This window comes from Plutella xylostella, chromosome 13, assembly GCF_932276165.1.
Source record: "Plutella xylostella chromosome 13, ilPluXylo3.1, whole genome shotgun sequence".
NCBI classification, from domain to species: domain Eukaryota; kingdom Metazoa; phylum Arthropoda; class Insecta; order Lepidoptera; family Plutellidae; genus Plutella; species Plutella xylostella.
Genome location: NC_063993.1, coordinates 5,783,577 through 5,810,867, shown reverse-complemented (window position 1 = coordinate 5,810,867; position 27,291 = coordinate 5,783,577). Strand labels below are relative to the sequence as shown.

Here is a 27,291-nt window from a genome sequence, read left to right as displayed (position 1 = left end):
CGAAAAAAATATTTTTATTTTTGTACTGGTTACTCTGATCAATATCAACATTAGAAACAAAATAATCTTGATTAAGTTTTAAATTTTATTAATGCCATCACTTTAAAAAAAACCGCAAGCTGTCATCGTACGTCAATGTCAAAATCACGATTTCAATTTTTCTGTATCAAAAACCGGTTCTCGTGACGATATTTCAAAATTTTTGGAGAAAAAAATCTGCTAAGTACCTAACCACAATACTATTGTAAACTTAACTTGTTTTACAAATAGATTTTATGGTGATTGGCACGGCAAAACTGGTGTTTCTTGCTTTTTCGTAGGTTCAAATAAGTGGGAAATTATTTCCCACTGTTTGTTCCTGCAGTAAAAATATACTAAATTTATCTATACATAAAATATAATGTTACTTTATTGAACGAACTAATATGTATGGTTTTTGATAAGTATAAGCGGTTTACTACTCCAGATTCTTCTTATTTATTTGCAGCATTTTGAAACAATTATTAAAAAGAAACGTAATATTGCTTAATACGAAGAATTTAGAAGAGACTGTCGAAAACATAGCTGACATTTCTGATTTATCAAACACAGATTCGGAAGACGACTCATGCTATGTCAACAGTATTAATTCTCCTTCCGATAGTTACCTCAAACTACTTAACGACTGCATATTTCCTTATTAAAATATTGTTCTTAATATTATTGTATCATTTTATAGATTTTTTTCTAAAACAAAAAAATATTTATTAAAAAACAAGCAAAGTAGCGGCAACTAGCTTGTATAGAAACTGTAGTAAATATTAATTAAAATTTGTGATCTGTACCGGATAGTGGGAAATAGTTTCCCACTTGATATTATTTTGCTTAGCAATCACGAATAGTGGGAAATTATTTCCCATAGCAAAACCCCCCTTTCCCCCCACTAAAAAAAATTTTAAACATTTTTTTCGTAATCTACGGACCCAACTTACCTAAAAACCATACATGGTTTACATTTTTATCAAAAAAAATCATCCATTTGATTAAGGGTTAACTAATTTTCTACGAAAATCGACCTCAGTGGATCAATTATGTTTTATTATTTTTTTGGATAACTTTTTTAAATTATTTTTTATTTTTGTGTTATCCTCTTAAGTTGTTCTTTTAACCATAAAAGTTTCAGCTTCCTAGCTGTAATGTAAGTTAGTTATTTTTATGTCGAAAGTTCAAATTATATCATCGAGCTAGACTGCTCTGATTTTTCTACTTGAAATTAAAAATTGAAATAGATATTCTCATGGTCCCTTATTAATTTTAAAAACTCCGCAAGGTTCCAAAATAAAATAAAAATAAACTATTGCTTAATGGGGTATTATTTAAAGAAAACAGCCTTCAAAGGTACTTGGGTGGAAATTACCAAATTAGTAAATTGTTTCAGAAAGTTGAAAGATTTCTGTTATGTCATTACTAAGGACTAATTCAGTTAGAAAAAGTATCAAATTAAAGGGAAAATAAAATTATTTACTATTTTTTTTATTTAAGTTACATTTTTGAATGTAAATTCTTAGTAAAATGTTTAAGTCTGAGTTGTAAGATTTATTATTATTAATACTAAGTAAATAAACTCAAATAATTATTTTACACATTTACTCACAATAAATTTTCAAAATGGCGACCTCCCACAGCAATACACTACCTACATCTACGCAAGAAATTTTCTTTAAGTCGCCTATACGCTTCTTTGTTTCATTCAGATGACACTTTTTGACAGATGTCACATTTTTGAGAAAAGTTACTTTTTTGACATGTTTAACTTTTTGACAGATGTCATATTTTTTACATTTGTCACTTTTTTGACTTAAAGAAAATTTCTTGCGTAGATGTAGGTAGTGTATTGCTGTGGGAGGTCGCCATTTAGAAAATTTATTGTGAGTAAATTTGTAAAAGAATTATTTGAGTTTATTTATTTATTATTAATAATACTATTATCTCATAAATCTTACAACTCAGACTTAAACATTTTACTAAGAATTTACATTCAAAAATGTAACTTAAATAAAAAATAATAGTAAATAATTTTATTTTCCCTTTAATTTGATACATTTTCTAACTGAATTAGTCCTTAGTAATGACATAACAGGAATCTTTCAACTTTCTGAAACGATTGACTAATGAGGTAATTTTCACCCAAGTACCTTTGAAGGCTGTTTTCTGCAAATAATACCCCATTAAGCAATAGTTTATTTTTACTTTTATGTTATTTTGGAACCTTGCGGAGTTTTTAAAATTAATAAGGGACCATGAGAATATCTAGTACAATTTTTAATTTCAAGTTGAAAATTCAGAGCAGTCTAGCTCGATGATATAATTTGAACTTTCGACATAAAAATAACTAACTTACATTACAGCTAGGAAGCTGAAACTTTTATGGTTAAAAGAACAACTTAAGAGGATGACACAAAAATAAAAAATAATTTAAAAAAGTTATCCAAAAAAATAATAAAACATAATTGATCCACTGAGGTCGATTTTCGTAGAAAATTAGTTAAAAAAATCATAACTCCTAAACTACTAAAAATTGCTGAACATACATGGGGGTGATTTGGCTACCCCTTGACCTAAGGAATCAAACATTTTCCTTTGGACGTCACTCTTTGGGCCACCCTGTATATATCAAACGACATTTGTTGTATGGAAAATTTGTACACGGCGAACAAAAATAAAATAAGCTCTGATTATGTTCTGATATAGGAGATTAAATCTAGATTACAATGGTATAGGTAATATCAGATCTGTGGGTCATGAAAATACCGAGATAGACAGACAAAAAAAAGTATTAATTATTATTTATTTATTTATGAACACTTTTATTTTACATTTTCTAAAGTAACATGAAATAAGAGCATAAAATTAAAAGAAATTCAGACAAAGAACAAAAAGCAATTTCTTCCGATGTCATAAATCATCATTATTTCGTCTAAAATCGCTGCAGGTGCGCGAAATTCTTCTTGGTATACTGCCTTAGATTTAAAGTGACATGTCACCTGTAATCAAAGAAAGATAAATATTATATACTTTTCATTATGACCCATCCCGTCCCCACTGCTGGGGCACGGGATGGGGTGAAAATATTAATAAAATTACATGTGAGACACATGTAAAATTATATGGGTAAAAATATTCGTCATATTTGGCAACACTAACCTGTAGCCGCTGCAACTCGTTCTTCCAATTTTTCAAACGGAATTAAAGGCGTCTGAATACGTTATTCTTCCTGCATAAAAGCCAATAATCTAGTATTACTTTTTTTGCATCACATTTTAGCGCTTTTGGCATTATTTTCACGCAAAAAATCACAAAACATATTAAATAACGTAGCGTCAGCCTCTTCGCAGAAATTGACAACTCAAATAACGCACAGATTATGAAATGACTTTTGACAATGACGTCTCGTTAGTTGCACATTTTGACCACCGGAACAGATAAGATTGTGGCACTATACTTCAAAATGAATGTCATTAAGGGCCCGTACAGGGTGACGTGCCGCGCCAATTTTGGGTTTTCAATGCTCTTCACACAGCACACGCAGTGACACGCACACATGTAAGTTTGCACAGTGGGTCGATAAATTTTTACTCGCCAACTTTATTGACAATTATGTTCAAGTACATTTTGGGTGATTTTAGGCTAAGTAAGTATAATTCTTACTTACACTGGTAGGCACCAGGAAAGAGTAGAAATTAATAGGGGTGCCACTTTATACTCGGAACCCGATTAGCTTTCTCAAACAAATGTGGTATTTACTTGTAGAAAGGTAACTACAAGTATTAAAGTGTAGATAATAAGTTTCGGGCATCCTCCAGCCAACTGAACCCCGACGACAAAGCAAAGTAAATAAATAGTGTCGCAAAAGGGCTATACCTACTAAGCCAAAAGGGGATGACTCAAGGGGTCATTCTGAACAACTTTTGTTCTACGAGATTTGCAAATTCGCGAAAAAAAATATTCGTTTTCCATGGTAAAAAGTCACATGTCCAACAAAGTTAATTTCCAAAACTCGTAGAGCAAAAGTTCAGAATGACCCCCTGTCTTACTCCTTTTTACCGGACTGCCGAAAGAGGAGGGTAATGTTTTTTGATTGTATGTATGTATGTTTGTCTGTTTCTTTGTTCCCTCCTGTAGCCTAAACGGCTTGATAGATTTTGATGTATGAGGTATTGTTAGAAGCGTATTGATGGCGCGATGGTTATAGGCTATGTTCTATTAAAATGTACATAGCGCCCTCTAGAGGACATAACGTGATGATCGAAAAAATAATAATCCAACTTTGCCGTGTAAGGTATCAAATGAAAGGGCTTGATTTTCACATTATAAAAATATGCATATTGAAGGTATTTAAATAACAACACCAAAATTATTGAAATAAAAAATGATCATGAACTACTGACGTAAAATTTCATAAAATAAAAACAACTAAAAAGTTACAAATAAAAAAATACAAATATAAACAAACGAAAAACCCGACTGTACGCTAAAAACATGAAAACAAGTCCCAATGTTAATGGAAAGTATCGCAGGCGGGGACCAACTTGACTGCCACTCAAGGCCGTTTTCTAAGTAACATTCAGCTAAATGGTGAACCCTCTGCTGGTCCCCGCCTACGATACTTTCCATTAACATTGGGACTTGTTTTCATATTTTTAGCGTGCAGTCGGGTTTTTTGTTTGTTTATAATTTGTTTAGTACTATATACCGCTTTTTCAATACCTGTAAGTAAATTTTTTGGTAGCAGCATAATATTTTTAATTAATTTTAGGGTTTCGAATGTCAAAAGAAAAAAAGCAACCGTTATAGGATCTCTTTGTTGTCCGTCTGTCACCGCCCTTTTTCTCAGAAACGGGTAAAGATATCAAGCTGATATTTCACATAGATGGGGAGTAACCCAAAAAAAATATTATGGTACTCCCTGTCCCACACAAGTAAATTGGGGCTTATATTTTTTCCAGTTATTTTGATGTGTATCCTTTTTTTTCTTTGTTGTTTTGTATAAGTATGTGTTTGTTTTCTTTAAATCTGTATTTTTTTTGTTGTTGCTGTCTATGTGTCGAATAAATGTATCTTTATCTTCAAATCACGCTATCTATCGTTTGTTTTTTTTGTGGCCACTGTCTATAGAAGAAATTCCGTCATTGACAATTTTACGTTACGAATTTATTTTTATTTATTTTATTTTTATTTTTACATTTTCGTGGAGAACCAACAGCATTTTGTTAATAAATAATTATTACTTATGAACACATAACAACTTGATGCCATTAACAGAATGAACTTAGTAAACCCAGTAAACCTAACACATCCAGAGGAAAAATAAAATCTCTTTCTCTCTCTCTGAAAAACATACTTAATAGCCCAAACTCGATGCTTTTAGCTATTAACATCTTTGAAATAAAATTGAGCCACCACCGTGTTACTGCCCTCATCAGATCCTCACGAGACCATACCTCAACCAGCACCAAGAGACTGTATTTTTGATCCCTAACCTAATGTTCGTGCGTATTGTCGTCACTTAGATCCATTCGCTATATTCCTGCTCCTCATCAGACCTTTACGAGACTGTAATGTCACGAGAATATTGCACACTATCTAATTTAATTTAATGTATTGAATATACTGGAAGAATTATGCTTCCTCAATTTCAAATCAAATTATGTTGGTGTCATAAAAGTTGAAAAAGTGCAATGACAACCAATGTGCAGTGATTTTGTATCTGTACACGATAAGATCGCGAGCTGTCAGTGCTGCCTAAACCGACGTGACCCTTCTTTGGAGGCCAGCGGCCAACTGAGTCAAACGTCACTTGTGTTTATGATTTTATAACACAGAAAAAAATTGCTCAAGTTTGGGATTAATTTACACAAAATAAGTGTGTGTTTATTAAAAAACAAGGTATTTAGCGCCTAGTCCAAGCCTTTAACTTTATAATTTGATAAGAATCATATGAAAATTCTTGATGATTACGACACAGTTGTTACAATACGGGAGTGGTTTTTCGTCATATTCTGAATTTAATTTACAGTTATCCATAAGCATTTACTTAAATTCGAATGATTCAGCACCTAGCTAGACTCTTCGACTACCGGTGTGATTTTTTTCAAGGCTGTAGAGCATCATTTACTACATAATTCTATGACAATGCCAACCCTCGATTACCTATTGCCGACCCTTAATTAAAATAGTGAAGTAGTCGGCATAATGAAATTAAGTTAATTAAATGATCTCTATTAAGTCTATGAGTCTGTTCTCTCGCTAGTGAATATTTTTGTTATCCGTAATGTAACATGTGACTCATGTGAGTAATAAAATATGGATGTAAATACGTACCTCGTAATGAAACTATTCTATGTCTAAATTGACTAAATTGCAAAAACACAAAAAAAAACTTCTTTCAGTACACAGTTTTCTTTTTTAATTTGTTATTGTATATTGTGTTCCCAGTCGTTGGCAGCGGCGAACAAAAAGCCACATAAATTTCTACCTAACAGCAAATCTGTACAAGTAAATAACGCTAATTATCATTTTCTATCTATTAATTGTGTAGTTTCCGAGCCAATTACCCAGTTTACACGTTGCCGCAATCAATTGGGCTTAATTTCAACAGAAAACATTCATGAAAAGCGTCAAAAAATACCTAATTAGACATAAGTGAAACAGTAGTGCCATTAATTCTGCGCCATTCATTATATTCACACGTAATTACTTATTTTTCAAGTAGTTTGTTCCGGACCAGTGCGCGGGCGGCGGTGGCGGCGGCGGCGGCGGCGGCGGATGATAACAAATGTAATCAGCGCCGTGTGTGGGCAGTGTTGCCAGCAGCCCGATACCGCTAGTTACTTGTCTGCCGAACTTACGTCTTGTTGCTTTTTAAATTATTTGTATGCTGATTTTATTTGGCATCTGAATCATTTTTAATAATATCTGTGTTTAGGAACATACCTCAAGTATCTGTCTCTTGTGTGCACATAATATATAGTTTCAATGATATTGAACAAATAAAGTAATGTGAAGTAACGTAGGTACGTTACATTATTTTCTCGCCTGGCAACCCAACTAGTTACGGTCAATTTACTAAATAAACACTGCAGTTCCATTGAAGAGGCATTTCTAAATTAATAAATGCTAATTAAATGTAATGGACGACGTCGATGGCTGCAAATTAATGAAAGTCGGCATAAATGCGAGATTAAATAATTAAATAATGACGGCATAGATGAGGTACAGGTTACAGACAGGATATCCTGTTATAAAGTGTTACCAAATTAATTAATGATTGCACAGGTACACATTGATGTTTATTTATTTAACGTAATTAATGATTATTGAAAGTGTAATTAATGAATTATACTACTTAATTAGAAAAGAACAGCTTTACAAACAGAGTATACGTAAACATACAATTATATAACAACCATAGGTAGTATTAGGTACTTAGATACCTAATAATACTGAATATATATGAAAAACTAACATTTTGTTTTTCCCGCAATGATCTAACGTGCATGACTCTCCATTCTACAAAATAAATTGAATATTCGTATAGTTCAGGGGCTCTCAGACTGTTATTTAATTAATGTATCTCTGATGTATCTACACAATACTTACATTAAATAATTTAATGAAACAATGCGAAACCTTGATAATACAAAGTTGTTTTGTATAACCAATATAACTAAAATGCTCTCAACCTTCCCTCGCAAACAATTTATCAGAAAGTAACACTAAAACCAAATAGGAAATAGCAATCTTATAAGTGACCTATAAATAAGTCATAGATAGGTAATACTGCAATAGGTTTTCTCTAATGTAATAAATGTTTAATAGGATTAGGTGGCCGGCACACCCAGCCCCTATATTGCATTAGAGGTGACTGCATAATGTCAAAATTGACATCTAGTGGTGCCCTCTTCGGCTACTAATATTCTTTAATGGAATTTGCCTCCGTGCAGCCACTTATAGACTGCCAGTTGTGTAGTGTCTTAAAGTTTTTGTCTAAAAAGTTTTGGGGATGACTTATGACATGGGCAAAGATGGTTTATAGTAAGAATTCGTGCTGAAATATTTTATGTATTTTAGTCGAGCTTTTTGTTATAGATTCGCACTTAATTTAATACATCACAGTTACTTTTATTAATGAAAAAATATTTAATAACATTTCGAATGCAATAACAGTGAAACAAGATCACTTCGTATCGGGAGAACAATTTATTTGATTACATCTGCAACAAAAACTTGTTATTAAACACATAGATTTACATCTGGATTGAATTTTAATTGAGTAAACGATCGTGTGCACTCTAATAACCGACTCCAGTTAATTATAAAAGGCAATTGATTCAAGGAGCGGCGGCAGTCGTAGTGATGTGCCACGGATCCGGATCGCCTTTACGAAAAGCTCCAAAAGCTTTCGGAGCTGTTACCGGAACTTTCGCGCGATTGTTTCCAATGGTTTTACATTTTATACTCACTTTAAATGTGTAACGATTATTAATCATAATGACTTTCTGGGAATTAATTGAAATATTTGTTTAAACAGAATCTTACGTGCCATACATTTACGTGTCATACATAATTAAATAATATTTATCCCTGCTTAAATAAAATTATTTATTCAGCATATTTAAATGTAAAAAATAGGCACTCAGCTTCTTATCTGCATTTAAAGCAATACTAAACCGTTATAAACTTAGCACAAGCTTTCGAAAGCTCCGTCCCAACGCCCACAAGTCCCATCACTAGTAGGTAGTATGAGTAACAGAAAAAGTTTTCAATTTCACTAAAAGGGACTGGTTTCTGTCTCAAGTCTTGTCTGGTTATCGGCTTGTAATGTATGAAGTTGGTGGCTTTATTTTATAACTCACTTCTCCTAATAGGCCAACTCGTTTTAATTCACTTTGCGATGAGTTACTCACTTTGTTAATTTCTCGGGCTTTTGTTTATTGCTTGAATACGCCTGGAGGTTTGTAACATATTTTGCGAATATTTGTAAGATTTTTAGGGCGTGCTTTCCAAAACATATTATTACAAAGGTGTTTTAAGTTATTTACGTGTGTTACTAATGTTTATAACTAAATGTGTATTCCGAAATTGGCATTCAAAAATCTTATCAGACATAGATTTTGAGTTACTAACACATAAATACGGAATTCGTCATAAATTCGTCCATAAACATGCTTCATAAATTATCATGACAGCGCTTTGGAACATTTTACAACAGCTATGAAACAATCTTTACGATCGATAGGGATGTTGCCGAATTATCTCTCATTAATTATGAGAGATGACTCCGTACGGGACGTTTGTTTTTATAATGTAATAAAATGTCAGCTGAATAAGATGCGTCCGCCTGTTGGGAAGAGCCCGACAATGTAGTAAAGTTGTTACGGGACATTATCTTTTTAGTAATCGTTAAGGATGTTTGTACCTCACTGGCAAATTTGGATAATTTGGTCTGAGATTCAGACTCCAAAGTGTCTGTATATAAAATTTAACATTTCATTCAGTAAAAATGTCAGCTACATTTGCATGGTAACAAAAACAAAACAAAGTAGTATAATCTAAATTAGTGAACGCAATCACGTGTCAACTTTTAATTAACTCGACATTTCATAATTGCTTCATTACATTTGGTGTACTAATTATTACTTTTGCCGAATTAATGGATTCAATTGGTTAATTGAATTTTAGATGATAATTGTTCCGTTGCAACTCAATTAAGCAGGTACTTAAATTTATAATCCACTAGCTACTGTGGAATTAAAGATCAAAGATAAGGGAAATATTGGCGAAGAAGAAACGGGTGATTCCAGTCCGCCCCGAGTCTGACACATCGAATAGATAAAGTGATATCTATCAGTTTTAAAGCTAAGTTTATAGTTTTGTTTTTGGCAGTTTTGACAGAGCTTCTATCTACTTATTTGTTCCTTCAGTAGCATCTAACTGAGGTGAAACTTTTAACTTGTTCGACGTCTATTCCACGTGAGTATTTGCTTCCGTTCCCTTCCATTCTTGTTTATCGCGTCCGGTGTCCGGACTTTGTTTTTCTCGCCGCCTCTCCGACTAGTCCTTTATCTTTCAAATATAAAGCAGACTCGAGAGTTTGTGGCTTATTTTATTAGAATTAGGTGTCAGTGTCACTTAGCATTTCATTTCACTGGTGGAACTTGAAAAGGTGAAGTCCATTTTACAATAATTGTGCCGTACACTTTCTATAACTATTGTTATAAATAAATAGCCATCACATGTAATAAAATAACACTAGCACATAATGGATGAACAATTATTATGAAGCTAGAACAATAGCGAACCATAACCACCCCGATAAACTATTGCTAAGGGCCATCTCCATTCCTTAAGGGCGCTGTAATCCGATGACACCTGAAAACAATGGTCGCGAAATTGCCATCGTAATCGGCCCTCATGATCAGGACAACTGTCAGACAATAGCCCGATTACGCGATACGAGTTTAACCGAATATCAGACTAACTTGATTCATCCATTCGTGATCGCGTTTGAGTCTATTAATGTTTGAATTGTGTTATATTATTGCGGTGGCTGGTAATCCAATATGGGTCGTTATTAACGAAATTTCGAAGCGGGGCTTGCGAGTGGTATCCATAATGGCGGTGACGGGCTTAGTGGAATTAGACAAGCGTGCTTCTTTGCTTTTCTATTATTATAGAAATAGTAGGAATGTCAAAAAGTATTTTTAGTTAACTTCTTGTGTCAAGATTGTTTAATCTTAGGTTGGAGATTTTCTAATTTTCGCACAATTTTTGAATGGTGGAAAATTGAAAATTCCTTACCATAAAAGCATGTTTGATGATGCGTCCAATTGTCTCCGAGTTCCGTAACTCGTAGCGCGAAGTGCTGTTCACCAAACGAGGTGAATATTGCAGACAGTGCTCCATCTCGTATGATTATTCTGGGCCATATTCTACTGTTCAACAGATTTATTTATAGAAATTTTATGTTATTGGCTCATAATCTTCTTACATACTTATTCGATATCTTGAAATCCTGAACTTTGCTGTACTTATATGTATATGAGCCTATAGCATATCCAGTTTAATCATTAACTACTGCTTCAATGAAGTACCGCAACCACTATTGATGGCGACGCCACAGTTATTAGGATATTTACATAAATACAACGAAATTTTAGCCCAAGCACGATGTGGGAAACACATCGTTTTAAATTTTATCCCATTGAGTTAAGGCCAAAAACCAATGAAAATGATTAAGAACTCATGCACTCAACCCTTAATGGTTACGAAAACTCTTTCAGTCCCAAAGAAGAATGGCGAAACCTGACCCGCTTTGCATAAGTTCGCAGCCACTAACCAAACCTATTTTAAGTTATTGATAAAAATGTCTACGATCAGGGAAAAATATTAAAAAAAATCTAAACCATGGGGTTCTTGAGATATTAGGGTTCAAAAGTAAATTAATTAAATATATTTTTTTCGTTAAATAAGATTTAGATGAATAGTACACGCACAAATAAGTTTTATAATCTAAATCATGGAATTCCCAATACATAGCGCATCACAAAATGTATTACATGATTTTATTTATGCAAATAATATCATAATTATTTTTGCACATTTCACACTCAGAAACCTATTTTTATAAAGAGACCAATTTCAAAAATTATTTCATTTTATTCAAGTTCCCGTTATCCCGAAGTAACATAAAATACTTTTTATCCAGGAAGTCCCACGGGAACACTTTTAAAATTAATTTTTAGCTCGAGGGTAACATCTAGTACAGTAGAAAGACTTGATCTTTCAGCACCTATATCTTCGTTCTCCCATGCCTCATAATAATAAAATTAATACCAGTATATGCTGTAGTCACGGACTACACATCAGTGTATGTTTCATCAATGGCCGCTCTGGGTCATGGCTCCATAGAGAAATGGCCATTCTCCTTTTCAGTAAGTTTCGAGCTGTAACACTGTCTGCAACACACCCCGCGCCGACGGCGTAGCGCCGACCGTCGCTAGATTAAAGAACAACTTAAAGGAAAGCAATCTGCTAAATAAGTGCCGGTGCCGCCCGCCGCCGGGGTAGATGCTCTACTTCGCTGATGCAGTGCAAGTGTGTCGTGAAGAGAGAAGTTCTTAACTCATAGTGGGTTATCAGTTATCATTATAGGTATCTGTAGTTAGCATTTTCGTGAAATATTTCTCATCGCATCGTGTGCTTTTCTTTGGAAAAAATCCTATAACTTACAGTGAGGCCCCATTGCTACGGTTTCCCATATATTTTTTTATTGATAGACATGACCCAAAAAAAATTATAAAACACTACGTAGCATTGGGGTCTAGCCATTATCTAACCTCGAACTTTTATTCAATTAAAATAACTATCATTAAGTACAAAAATTACAAATAAGGTATTTATAACCTATTATGGGTAGACACATCGCGGTATTAGGGATATACCTACCCAATTTTACTTAAATTGATTATTTACATAAGTGATTAGTTTTCTCACATTTTGTCTGTTTCAGTGATACTTAATTTAATGAACATTTTATGTTGCCATGTAATAAAGGAAGAAGTCAATTACTACACCATTAGGTGCCATACTTTTATCTTAATTAAATTAGTTTTATTAGCCACTAAAAGTTTGTGGGGAGCTTTTACTGCAAGAATATCGATACTGTTAATGGAGTCTTTCATCATTCATAATTATTAACGTGTTATTTTAATGAATTAGGTAGGTTAAGTCCCTTAATTCCAATATCGGGTAATTAGTGATCTTCACATTCTCACGTTCTCAATTGTGAACTTACCAATAAGTCATTTTGATTGCGATCGGTGCCTAATTGATTTTAATTTAATGCATATGTGGGCCCTAGTAAAAGTCAATGACAACACCAACCAAAGAAGTAACTATAATAACAGACTTATTTTACTATTCAAAAATTCTGTACAAGCAAGTGCAAAGACTGAAGTGGAGCATTTTTCAGTGCGGCGGTAGTTGCGTGAATTATTTAGCTTCTCGTCTCGTTACTTTAGCCGGCGTTTCCGCAGGTGTGGCAATCATATTGTTGCTCTCCCACACGGGTGCGGGGCGCGGGGCGCGGGGGACGCGGGGGGTGCGGGGGTCGCAAGGGGACGCGCGGGGGGCCCTCGTCGCGCCGCTTATTCTTTAATCTCGCTGATGAATTATGATTAGCAGAGTGCACTCAATCCCATTAGTGCTGTCTGCCGCGAAGATTTGCTTTGTTTTGCTCAATTAACGCCTTTGACTCGATTCACTCCCAATTTCATGACCGACCGAAATTCTCCAGCCTAATTCGAGTCGAGTGCATTTGCGAATTAAAAAAAAATGAGCAACAAAAGGTCCGAGCGACCGCCGCGGGACCACAAACTACAGTTACCCCGGCGCAGTGCTCCCGAAGCGGTGCTATGAAATTTTAACACGTAATTGATTATGAAGTTGGCCACTAATGGGCGTTAATAGTTTCTAATTTGGTGGTGGACTGGTGGTTTATAATTGGTCTCGCTGCGGAGTGAATCATTAACGCGTCCCGGGGCGCCGAGCATCCTTCAATTTAGACGCAGCAGTCGAGTGGCTCCCACGACGCACCGGCGGCAGAACTACTGCCCACTATGCAACGCAGTTTTATTTTCACATGGACATTGTGAATAAACCGAGCAGGCATGTTAAAAGCTGCTGCAAATTTTTGGCAGCTTTGACTAAAGGTCTATAAGGCGTAATGATAAGAAATTCTAAGCAGTTCTTCGAAGAACAAGACAGATAGTCTTCAAACATCAATAGAATAGATTCCGATTGATGTAATAATACAGAGGCATCCAAGTGACTGTTCAGCGTCACCTCCGATTGGCCGGGACGGATCGATGGCTCGTTAAATAGTAATCCGTGCGTATTGACGGTTCGAAAGTCGAGTCTAATGGACGAATGCTTTTTTGTTCGTCAGTCTAATCTCGGCCGACGGATTTCGAGACGGATTGTTTAGTGGTGCGTTCCCGTGGAAGCAGATTGTTCTGATCACAGATATCATTTGAAATCCAAGAGCGAAGATAGGCAGAGTTCAGTGATTATGGTATACCTAGTATATTGTAATAGGGCAGTTTGTTGAAATTTTCAGGGACTTTCAAAGCTTACTTGATTATCATCATGGTTGGTTACAATAAATAATTAATTAATTACTTGTCAGAACACCTGACGAACCTGTAAGATCAACATTTTTATATGTAGGTAGATTACTGACTTCTGTTCTGACAGGTTTCTCCAAAAAGAAAAAAATACGCTTCTAAGCTCAATAACTGAGTTTATTTATGTCCTTTCTTGACCAACCTGCCAGATCCCTTACCAAAGGAAATGAGCGTGGACCCATTGCTGCGGTGCGTCGTTATGTTTTGTATATTTTTCAGGGTCTTGTCAACTCATGTCTGTCAAATTATATGGAAAACAACGCAACGCGGCCACAATAGGGCATCACGTTAATAGCAACGAGATACGAGCACCGTAGCGGAACAGCCCAGTTGACGGTGGCGAGCGGAGCGCTGTCGGTTGTCACGGGGCGGTAATTATTCACGACTCCGTCCACGGACTGTCGGCAAAAAAGTCGCCACTGTGGCCCGACGTGCTGCATTGTTCTTCGAATGTGTACAGGTGGCGCCACTGTTCAGTAGCCATAGGGAGTTCGGGTATTGGGTGTGGGGTGCAGTGGTGTTTGAAAGTGAAAAATTGTGACGATTTTAATTACATTAATTAATATGAACCATGAGACTATACTTGCGCACATCAGACTCACAGTCTCTACTTTCCATGACTTAAGCTCTATGTGAATCAGAACTTCAGAACGTAACTAAAGGCATGATATTCAGCGCTGTAATTGGGTGAATTATTATTGAGTGTTACTTTTAATACAATGTAATGTATCAAGGATATGATTAGGTTAAATTATTGAAATGATAAACTGGCTGAAATGATAAACTGAGTTTCATTACTATTTGACTTGATCCAGATGATATCCATCAAGTAGAGATACGATGATTGTTATTAATTTACATACTGTACTTACTTATTTAAAATTGTAATTTTCTCAAACACTTTATACCGTTATCCTTGAAGTAGTTTCCACCAGTTCAGCTTATGTATAATACTGGCGTCACCTGTACCGAACTGACTGCGGAGCGGAATCTGATTTGACGACCGCGGCTCGGAGCGGATTGCTTCGAAAAGTACTTTTTTTCTTGTTGTCGTTGTCAATAAGAGGTGATTCTGAAGAATCTATTTTGGTCAGAGTATTTTAGAGCTTTAGAAAAATGTTTGGTACCCGAAGAGTACCTACACAGTACTGATTTACAGTATTAAGCTTAGTTCATTTCACATTCTATATGAATCCCAAATTAAGAATTGATTGTAGGTCAATAAACAAGCAATCATGTCAGTCTTCATAACTTTATATACTCTCTTTTATATATTCTCTTTAAGTACTATTACTTAAATATACAAGATAGAAATATCGTAACTATACTAGAATTTTTATAAATATACTTACTGTTTAGGCTGATGTAGCAAGCTGCATAGGAGTCGATTGTCTGAATACAAAATTACATTATACATAAGACTTTATACATTTGCTATCATTAACAGCAAGTATCCTCTGTCTCTGTGAATCGCTCTCAAAAAAAAGTGAAATAATTGTTTCCTGGCGATTTATTCGGTCCATTTGCGCGAATTACCACTAATTAGTAGTTTCCTGCATGTGTTGCCATGATTAACATGCCCTCCGAAATTACCACCCTTTTTCATTTATTTTAAGCTTAATTTAATCTACATATACGAGTATGTACCTACCTACTAAAATAGAAGTGTTAAATTCTCTGAATATTAAAATTTACTTTAGCTAATGGTCAACAAAATTTTCGAGTAAGTAATAGTTAACTACATAAATAATTTATAATTTAAACGAGACCGGCCTAAATAAAAAAATGCATTGAGTTATTACTATTATAATTAGGCCGCCTGAAAGAAAGCTGGAGACTTAGGTATATACTTTGCCCGGAGACTTAGGTATATTTTAGATATAACTTCGCCGAACCAGTGCTGATAATGGATAAATAGTATACGACATTATTGTATGCCTTCGTGTATTTGACGTATTTGGCATTCAGCATAGAAGCCGCCGTAGTCTAAACAAATTACCTGTAGGGTAACGTAACGTACCTAGGGTCACTTTCGACTACCCCAACTTTGAATGAAGATATCGCAGCGTACAACTAAGATATTAATGTGAAATTTACACTCCCGGGCAATGAAAAAGTTCCACTCACAAAATTCCGATTCCAGACGACCCCAATTTTTTAAAAGATTTAATTTAAAATTGGAATAAAATATTACCGTTTTAGTTGGTTATATCCTGAGGCTCTATTAAATGTACTTCAATATTGCAGTTTAGAAGTAATTTGGTGCTTTTCTCAGTGGAACCTCTTCATTGCCCGTGAGTGTACGGACTGTACGGTGGCCTGCGCCTAAAAGTATACAGGCGGAGTTTTAAAATAGCGATCCCTGATGATGAAGGGACCAGCTACATATTTTTTGTTATAAATCCGGGGACGTGTTGTGTGTGATGTGTGTGATGTGTGTAGCAGTGGTATTTATGTGGATGTGCTTGAGCAGCATGTGAGCTTGAGATCGCTATTTTAAAAACTCCGCCTGTATACTTTAGGCGCAGGCCACCGTACATACCTACCAAATTAAATTTCTAATTAAACGTCGCCCAAGTGTCACGGTACTCATGGTATAATTGAACCGTCGGACAATGATACGGCTTCCTTTACCGGTAAACTCGTTTTATTGACAGACAGATTTGAAATTCGAACCATATTTCCGGCATCACTATAGTTCGTTTGTTTGCCGTACATCGGGCTGGTGTAATAACTACACTATTCGACACGGGCCGGGCGACAATAGGCGAGTTAGTGTTGTTTCTATTGATTGGGTTTGTATGGTCGTCTTTGTAATTTCCTGTTGACTATTTCAGGTGCAGTGCAGTGGTTAAAATGGGGACTTACCTAAATGCAGTGCAAATAATTATTTGTGTGATTAGAGAAACAAAGTATAGGTTTATTGAGTAAATGGATAGTATTTTGTATTTCACTTTAAATATATATTTTTTGGACTTAGTAAGTCGTAACGGAACTTTATAGCGTGAGCGCCTATTCTAAAAAAACTTATTTAGTATAATGATTAAGCGTTACCCAAGTAATTAAGCGTTACAGCCGCGCGTTTTTATCATGATCATGACATATTTTTTTCAATCTCAATTTAAAGTGTTTTTATATTATTTTTTACCCATAACTGTGTACAGCCAGCTCATGTTTCGCGTTCTCATTAATCGCATGACTTGTTGTGCTAATTTTGCCAAGGAATTGCATTTTCATGGCTATGACTTTTATACTGAGGCATAAAACGCCTATGACTTGCACTGGGTGAAGATTACTGTGACGTAATTGTTGGGACCGGCAAGGGTGACCACGTGTTGTGATCCAGTTGCAGGCGTTGCCGGGAAGTCTGTAATGAGATCCAAATTATCGCCACCGTTTTCGTTTCGATTACGCAGTACGGCTAGTGTGATTAAGCGATCAGATTTAAGTGGCGCTTTGTTTTCGGAATATGCTAACGAGTAGTGGAAACGTTTGGTTCTAATTAATGTCTTAAGAATAGCCTCAAACTAAAGTCCTAAACAATCGAGCAATGATAAAGTTCCAGTGAAATAGCACATGTCAATGGCAAGTTGAACTTTTTAATTGCTTGTGATGTATGTGAGCAGCAGATACAGCCAGGCTTCCATAAGATCTTCTTTACTTACTCCGTTCACACTTAGCTTAGGTATAGTCTTGACTTAGTAAGCATACTTAGTGAACACTCATCATCATCAAAATCAGCCAATAATCATCCACTGCTGGACATAGGCCTCTCCCAAGGAGCGCCACAACACTCGGTCCTCGGCCTTCCTCATCCAACCACTACCCGCCACCCGCCTAAGGTCGTCAGTCCAGCGGGCAGGAGGGCGTCCCACGCTGCGTTTGCCTGTTCGTGGTCTCCACTCGAGAACTCGTCTACCCCAACGGTTATCGGTTCTTCGGCAGATATGACCAGCCCACTGCCACTTCAGCTTGCATATTTTGAGTGAACACTCGACATCGATCTATTCCTCAACATACTTATGTTAATCTGAGCAATAGTAGGTATTCCTTGACCTACGCTAATCTGAGCAACTACTAACCCACACCCTTCTCCCTCAGTGCGAGAGGCGCGGGCCTGCGCTGGGTCGCGGCAGCCCCCTGCCCGGCGGGATGCTCGCCATGGACGTGACCAAGGAGGCGCGCGCGTCGCCGCTGCCGGCCGGCGCGCAGCCCCCGGCCGCCGGCGCGCCCGCGCAGCCGCCGCAGCAGCCCCAGGTTGGTACCGCTGTTGTTAGTGTGACGCTAGGGTTGTCACGTGACGGAGGCGCGCAGCCCCAGGTAGGAACCGCTATGTTGCTGTGAGGCTAGGGTTGTGACGTGACAGCGGCCCCAGAAGGGCTAGTACGGGGCGCATTTAAGACGTGACAAGAGTTGCATCGCGCAGCCTCAAGAGCGAGCGTGACGGAAAACTCTTATCACGTCTTAATAACGCCCTGTGCTACAAGGCCAGGTAATATCACGTCGGGGTCACCAATTTAGGGTTGTAGTAACTGAATCTACAGCCCCCCTCCGCCGATACCACTGTTGTTTATATCCCATCATATTATTCATATAGCATAGTCGTAGTGAAAATGGTTTCAACGAATAGATGTTTTTTACATGGAAAAATGTTTGCTATGGGTATGCGTGCCATAGGGCGTCGCGAGTGGTGTAGCTATTTATACAGGGTGTCCCAAAAGTCAACGTCATCCCTTAAAGGGCTGATAGATCAGCTCATGAGAGGCCAGAATATCACAATATGACCTTAGTAAAAACTCTATAATTTTCGAGATATTGACACTTTTATAAATTTGCTGAAAATCGACACCTTGGATCAGTTTTTGGCGTGCCGCCGGTACAAAAATCCATATTGTTAGAATTTGTTTGGTGTTGCATCACCCTGTATAGCCCTGCTATTGATCGCAGTCAAAAAAAATATCGAATAATGCTGTATGTTTAAAAAAAACACGGTTTTCAAAGTCATAAAAGGTAATCGTATTTTTTTATAAACAACTTTGACTCTACATACTGTAAAAAAAATATACCACGTAAACCTGGCACCTTATTTAAAAAGATTGCTCATTTAATGCAGTTTCCAAAATGGTATGAAACGTTGCTATTGTTTCAATTAACAAAAAAGTTATTGCTATTTTAGTACAAAACGACCTCGATGTAAAATTGTTTGAAGGAAATTTATCTGACTGAATTTATTAAGGGTAAGTCATGTTGGAATGAGTAAAAGTAAAATAGGTGGTGGGGTCAGCCGTGGCAACATAGATGACGCAAAAATAGCTAAGAAAAAACTTACCACACTCTTATAAAACATATTTTGCGTTTTTAACACCTTATTTAAAAAAACAAACATTTATTGACTTTTATTTGTATTTCTCAAAATTATAACACCACATTATTATATTAAGTACATAATCAGCAAAAAATAATACTCATTAATGGTCATAATCATAATTTTGAGAGTTTTGTTTTGTTTAACAATAACTTTAAAATAAATTACAAGTAATTAGAGGTAATGTTAATGACAAACTGATCTGTCCCTTTTTTGGATACTGTGGGTGTACAATGTACATGTGTAAGCGTTTTACTTGTACAATATCACACATTAGCACTACTCAGGAATGTACGTTACCATGCATTTATGGGGAATGTGAAGTTGCTATAGTCCACTTTTTTCGAGAAAGATACTCAAAATGCGTTTTTTTTGTAACTTTGACAACGTTGTCTATTTTCCCACTCCCGGCCACACCACCTATTTTACTTTTACTCATTCCAACATGACTTACCCTTAATAAATTCAGTCAGATAAATTTCCTTCAAACAATTTTACATCGAGGTTGCTTTGTACTAAAATAGCAATAACTTTTTTTTAAATTAAAACAATAGCAACGTTTCATACCATTTTGGAAACTGCATTAAATGAGCAATCTTTTCAAATAAGGTGCCAGGTTTGCGTGGTATATTTTTTTGACAGTATGTAGAGTCAAAGTTGTTTATAAAAAAATACGATTACCTTTTATGACTTTGAAAACCGTGTTTTTTTTAAACATACAGCATTACTCGATATTTTTTTTGACTGCGATCAATAGCAGCGCTATACAGGGTGTTGCAACACCAAACAAATTCTAACAATATGGATTTTTGTACCGGCGGCACGCAAAAAACTGATCCAAGGTATCGATTTTCTGCAAATTTATAAAAGTGTCAATATCTCGAAAATTATCGAGTTTTTACTAAGGTCATATTGTGATATTCTGGCCTCTCATGAGCTGACCTATCAGCCCTTTAAGGGATGACGTTGACTTTTGGGACACCCTGTATGTATATAAATAGATAGCTACTTTGCGGCGGCACATCATCATAACGTATTTTACTCGAACAACTACATAGGTAGATTAGTTAGTGGAATAGATTACTGTCTTCAGTGATTCTGATCACTCACCCAAGCTCTAAGCTCTTATCAATCAAAAAGCTAACCTATTTCCCTCCACAGATCTGCGCAGGCTGCAACAAGCCGATAACAGAGCGGTACCTGCTGAAGGCGCTGGACCAGCTCTGGCACGAGGACTGCCTCAAGTGCGGCTGCTGCGACTGCCGCCTCGGCGAGGTGGGGCACACCCTGTATACGCGCGCTAATCTTATACTGTGCAAGCGGGATTATTTGAGGTTAGTATTGTATAGGTGTAAGAATATTAAAACAGCATGTACACTCACAGGTAATTTAAAAAAATCCTCCTGCCATTGACGTTCCATATATGGCACTGGAACTTTTGATTGCTCGTGAGTGTATTTTAAAACACAACTTTGGAGCTGCAGGAAAACTGTTTTAAAAGATATTAGCGTAGGTGAGCTTCGCTTCGCCTTTAAAGTCATTCCTGTTCGAATTTCGGGAAAAGCCTATGTGTTAGCCTAGAGTAGCACCTTATTACATACCTAATTTTACAAAAAAAATGTCTACCGTTTTCCGTAAAAGAGCAACAAACATCCATACTCACAAACTTTCAGCCTATATAACATTAGAAGCATTCTAAAACCATTCCCTCTCTCTTTCCCTCTCTCACCGTCTTCCTCTCGGCAGGCTGTTCGGCAACACGGGCTACTGCGCGGCGTGCAACAAGGTGATCCCGGCGTTCGAGATGGTGATGCGCGCGCGCACCAATGTCTACCACCTCGAGTGCTTCGCGTGCCAGCAGTGCAACCACAGGTAATTACAACCCTTAATAGAAGATTGTTGTAGACAGTGCAACCACAGGTAATGCAACCTAAAGGTCACCGCACATATAAGAGGCACGTAAACGGAACGCGTCTTTTTCTTCTGTCAACCAAAACGCGAGCTCGCGGACGCCTGGTTGACAGAAAAAAGGCGATCCGTTTATGTTACGCCTCGTCTATATGACTGATTGTGCGGAGACCCTTATAATGGCGACCGAATGGTGTAGTGGTTAGTGACTCTGACTTGTCATGTCGAAGAATGCCCGGCCGGGGGAGATATTTGTTTGAAAGACAAATCAGAAAAGAAATCGTAGGCGGTACGGATTTTATTGTTGTATAATTAGGTCTAATTAGGTAAAGACATAACATTACCCTCACGCATAATATCATAATCAGTCATTTTATTGTAAACTATGAATTAATAATAGGTAATTATAATATTACGTGCACTCTTTATAGATAGGTACAGAGCAAACGGAACAATGTGTTTCAACACAATACCCTCCAAAATTGAACTATATCTATTAGTAAATAACACATTTTAATAACAGCAGTGGTTTCATTAAATTAATGAACAAACACAGTGATATTGTTTTCGTCGAATATTGAAATATTGTGTTGCACAAAGGCCCTCGTATCAATCACTGACTCAACGATAGATTCGTAGAATTTCATCAACTATATTTCATGATTGATCGTCAAAGTTATTGTAAATTTGAGATTGGGTTGGATATCTATCTACCTAATCAGATAAACTATACAAGTTGTTGCAAAAGTTAGCAGAAAGGGGGTGACTCTGGGGGTCATACTGAACAACTTTTGCTCTACAACATTTAGCGAAAAAAAATTGCTCCTCTACATATAAAAACTTTGTTGTTTACGTGAGTTTTTACCATGGGCAACAGAGTTTAGTATATTACAAAAAAGCATGCTATTTAAGTAGCATTGTGTCCGAGAAAAAAACATAAGGCAGCGTTTGCCCAGTTATAGGCGCATGTTGGGCCAGCAGTGAACACTAAACAATATCATTCTGATTTCCCTGGCGCGCATTCTCCGCCCTCCTCCAACGACCTTTGTGTAAATACAATTTATTGATACCGTTTCTTGCCATTCACACCCTGTATAATCTGCACATTCAAATATTGTTGTTTTGTTCTACTCCTTTCTTGGTATTCTCGAGTTCATTGCGCTTATTGTTAAGTTAAGTGCGCAATTATGTAAGTATTCAATGGTGGTTCTTTTGATATGTACTTACACGGGTTTTAGTTATTTTTACTAATATAATTACATTTTATAAAAGTTGGCGTTAGCAACAGAATCAATTTTTACCTTCAATATTTTTTCATACGAAAAACTAAAACTTGGGCGCAAAGTTGCAGAAAACTGTCAAATGTGCAAACGGCCATATTGCATTCAAAGGAACAGAGCAATCCGAGCGGCACTACTTGAGTGTAAATAATAGAGAGGTCTCCGGATTGAAGTCGTTCCAAGTCGTTCTGCATGGTTTATACGTCGCCCGCGCCTCCTGGCGGCGACATTACGAATTTATCCGACAGCCTGTTGCCTACAACGAATCTTTGCCGAACGACTACTAGCGCGATTGCTCGCCAGTTGCCAACCGACACGCACTTACTTGACGCGATTTTGCTTCAATTTATCACGCAGATAAGTACAAGTAACTGAAAAAAAATATTTTATGTTATGAGCCATTGATGCATGAAATAAAATATTATTATGATTATAAATAGCAAAATCTGGTTCGAAACTGCTGTTTTCTACGTTAAATTGGATAAGACAACGATTGTTTATAATCCTGTCACGGTAAAATACGATCACTTAGGGGATAACTTTGGGACTTTTTTTTATTTTATTAGGTGTCAGGAAACCTCTCATTGTAACGCAACGGCATTGAAACTAACCAAAATAAAATTCAATTTGCTTTTTCACGTTCCTCCAATACAAAAGTAAAACAAACAGTGAAATTAAAAAAATACGCACACCCACCGCCTGCAAACACGGATCCCGGCACAGAATAGAATTTCACCGAATAGCTAGGTAATTGGATTTACATATCGATATCAATATCTATGCTTATTAAACACAGCACATGTTTGGATTGCGGCATGGACGGCAAACTATTAAATATCACGTACAAATCAATTTCGAGGCCGCTAGAAATTTGAATCCAATTTGCAGGCTGTCCGTCGGTCTGGCGTATCACGGGAGAATATCACTAAACGGCTAAATAATTTAGTAGCAATCTGCGCCGGCCCGCGGCGGAAGACCGCGCCCGGTGATACGCCTCGTCGGGCCTAGGGATGCCCGCGGTGTGAGATGTGAGCTGAGGTCACGTTGAAGGTTACGTTAATCAACTTTACTTAGCAAAAAACTACTGTCACCCAAGCATTTTTTCATTTTTTCGTTGCATTATTTCGTGCATATCGTGTATTATAAAAGGTAAACAATCTTATCGTGTATTTTTATTCGGGGTAATTTAAAAACTAGGTTTTAAATAAAACATAAGAACCATTTAAATACTAACGTCCGTTTTTGATAAGATAAAGTAGTTAGTAGGAGGGTTATTGTAGTCGTGGCCGCTGTATAAGCAGAACTATGTAGGTATTGCTTAATTTCAGGTACATGAATACTCGTTATTATCACGGCACTTTTTTAAGCATATAAATAAATAAATATTCTTTGAAGCCTATTTAAATCTATTCAACTCAAAATATTTAAAAAAATAACTATTTAAACCTAAGTCAATTGCTCAACTCAATTCAAACATACAGTGGTTATTTCACTTAACGTGAACGGTTAACGCAAGGTTAACGCAAACCTCAACTCGGCTGTCCCAACACTAGCAGATAAGGATAAACTGCAGCGGTGCAGCTTCTGCCAAACTTTGACATCCGCCGTCATATCTATTGTGATTCCGCAACTGAAGATTTAGCAACTTATACCGACCAACTGAGACTCTGGTTAATAATCTGTATTTAGAATTTAGAACAATCACGGTAAATTCGCTACAGTTTAAAGAGGTTTAGCTCTATCACAAAATAAAATAATCTTGATCTTTGGCATTCACGGTCCAAATAAAAAGTTATAAATTGTATTGGTTAATTTTACATTATTTTTTGCAAAAAATGTACCAGCTTTATCGTTCACGCTTCAGTGGTTCTTTAACAAAGTAAGCAATTTTATTGACATCAACGAGATAAAAGTGTCTCCCCGAGTTACTGTTCAAAAAGTTTTTGTTTTAGGCCCGAGAAAGTGTCCGACGAACACGTCCGCTTCACGAAAAACGTCAAACTTCTAGCCGGTGGACACAATGCCGCGCCGAACAAAACGCAACTTGCACCCACTCATTAAATTTTCATTTTACATCTTTTCCATTACGCGGCGGCAGACAAAAAACAAAAAGAAATACCCAAAACAAAAGTCGGAACGGGGAGAACAGGAAATAAAGTTAATTAAGAGCGGCGAAATCGACTGAGCTGCGGTGAAAATTGGTCTCTTAAAAAAAGACATTTGTAGCGGAGCTATTGCGCTTAATTTTTGTGACAAGTGTAACAAAGAGTTGCGTCCCCCTCTCGCTCACGGGGGGAAGACGTGGGCGGTGAGAGGGGAGATAAGAGGTGATTGCGCTTATCATGGTCGGTTCCGGCGGTCAGTGCTTCGAAGGAATACCTTTTGTTTCTTGCGCGTGCTGGCGTGACGTTATCGCGGCTGGTTTAAGTTGACCTCTTGACTGGTGGTAGTAAATTTTGGGGGTGTTTTTTTATGGGGGTGATCTATTAGATCTAATAGATGTTTTTGTTTGTTTTAGGTTTTGCGTGGGTGATCGTTTCTACCTGTGCGAGAACAAGATCCTGTGCGAGTACGACTACGAGGAGCGGCTAGTGTTCGCCAACATGGCGTACAACCCGCCGCCGCTGGCGCACCTCAAGCGCCAGACCACGCACCTGCCGCCGCCACCGGTAATTTAATTACCTTCACTAATCTTACAAAAACACTTTTGAGTCTTATGACTATGAGTCTTAGAATTTCCCCACGAGCTTTCAATCCGTTTTGTAATTTTAAAGGTTTATTGTAATTGTAAAATAAATACAGAAAGACGTGAAAAGCGACTTCGCTTTGTACTATGTACCTACTTACTTAGTGAAGTGATGAGTAGATATCTAGCATTACAGCTATGTGTAAAAATCACAGCGAGATTGTAACTTAACTTGTAATAAATTTATGCAACTGAAACTGAAAGTAAGCCCTAAAATCCCTGACAACTGGTGATTTTCATTAGGTCCACTTGACAATCAATACTCAAAAAATCTCTCCTTCAGCAGACGAACAACGCTATGGGCGGCCTGATGAACGGATCCGGTCGGTCCGGCGACCTGAACAACAACATGTCGTCGAGCTCGTCCCCCGCCGCCTTCGCCCCTCCCCCGCACCTCAAGCCCCTCGGCCTGTCCGCGTCCAGCTGAGACTACCGCGCCTGAGACAGCGCCCACCCGTACGCCAAGTATCAAAACTGAACGCGCCGACTACACAAGTGTCAGCGCGAGCGTGCGAGTGGTAGTGATGTGAAATGCCAAAACTCAAGTTATTAACGTGGTATGAATGATAAACTTTATAGTATTTGATGACTCATTTTACGATGTTTGTGTAATCGAATCTCAAAATGATCTCAAATGTGGACTAACTTAGTAATGTTTGAATAGGATAGATTAACTCGTTTTTTTATTCCTATTCATTTTTAACGTGAGCGGGTTTTAAGACTGCTGTATTTAGTTTTTGTTAAAATATAAATTCTGATACGTAACAAAATAACACATGAACATAAAAAGTGCCATAGAATAGACTATACAGTGTCCCAAATTTAATTAGTTTTCTTTAGTTATATTTAATTATTTGCTATCTGCATCTATGTGGCTAAGCCTTTTTAAGTTTATCTTTGAAAAACAGAAAATTTTCTAAGTTGTTATATTGTTTTGTATTTAAGTAAATATTATTATCGTATTGTAAATTATTGTTACGTTTACTATTAATAGTTGAACATTGTTAAAATGTTTGTATTATCTATTGTATATAGCACTAATTAGATTTAAGTAGAGTAATAGTAGTTACTAAATAATTACATTCTTGCTGTAAATGATGTAGAAATATCAAAATGTATAATTATTTAAAATGTTTAGATAATTAAATAAAATTAGTTTAGATTTAATAGTACTCCCTATGCATATGCAATACATATTATATACAATTTAAAAACAATTTGTAATTCGTGTTGTACAATGTTTGGAAAATTCTGTAAAGTCTTGTGTAAATAAAAAGACTACGATTTAAAGTAAAAAACTGGGAGGTACATAATTATTAGTTTGTGAAATGCATTCCTATGATTCATCGAACTTCATAAATGTCTAATTATGATTAAATTTCATTAAAATCAGGTAAAGTAGAAGGTATTTTAAATGTGACAGGTTTTAACCAATGATGCGACCAAAGATGTAGCGTATTAAAAGCATTGTTCTCAATTATATCGTTTTTTAATTAATTACCCTTGGGTACTTCCTTATAGGATTATGCTTAGATTTCTAATACCGTACATGAAAGTAGAAAGAGGGTTTGAAAATTACTGAAGAATAACTAAAAAAACTTATCATAACATGTAAGAACATTAAGTACCTAAAACATCTAGTTGACTATAACCTCTATTGATTTAACACCACCACCGAGATCACTCGTAAGAACCTTTATTTTATTTGTATACAATACATTTACCATATTACCAGGTTCCAGGTACTTTTATAACAAAGTCGTGATA

At 36.5% G+C, this 27,291-nt stretch overlaps 1 protein-coding gene across 2 annotated transcripts in view; it reads left to right on the top strand.

The window, feature by feature from the left end:
• Nucleotides 1–27,004, top strand: part of LOC105388992 (LIM domain only protein 3) — a 51,884-nt gene extending 24,880 nt beyond the window's left edge. The window contains exons 2-6 of one of the 2 annotated variants that reach the window (XM_038111996.2): nucleotides 18,327–18,482; nucleotides 20,752–20,924; nucleotides 21,337–21,462; nucleotides 25,297–25,447; nucleotides 25,811–27,004. In XM_038111996.2, coding sequence (XP_037967924.1) covers nucleotides 18,327–18,482; nucleotides 20,752–20,924; nucleotides 21,337–21,462; nucleotides 25,297–25,447; nucleotides 25,811–25,951 — 747 coding nt within the window. In that variant the 3' untranslated portion in view covers nucleotides 25,952–27,004. Of the gene's footprint in view, nucleotides 1–18,326; nucleotides 18,483–20,751; nucleotides 20,925–21,336; nucleotides 21,463–25,296; nucleotides 25,448–25,807 lie in introns of both variants that reach the window. The other variant, XM_038111995.2, reaches the window with a different exon arrangement.
• Nucleotides 27,005–27,291: the final 287 nt, after the last annotated feature.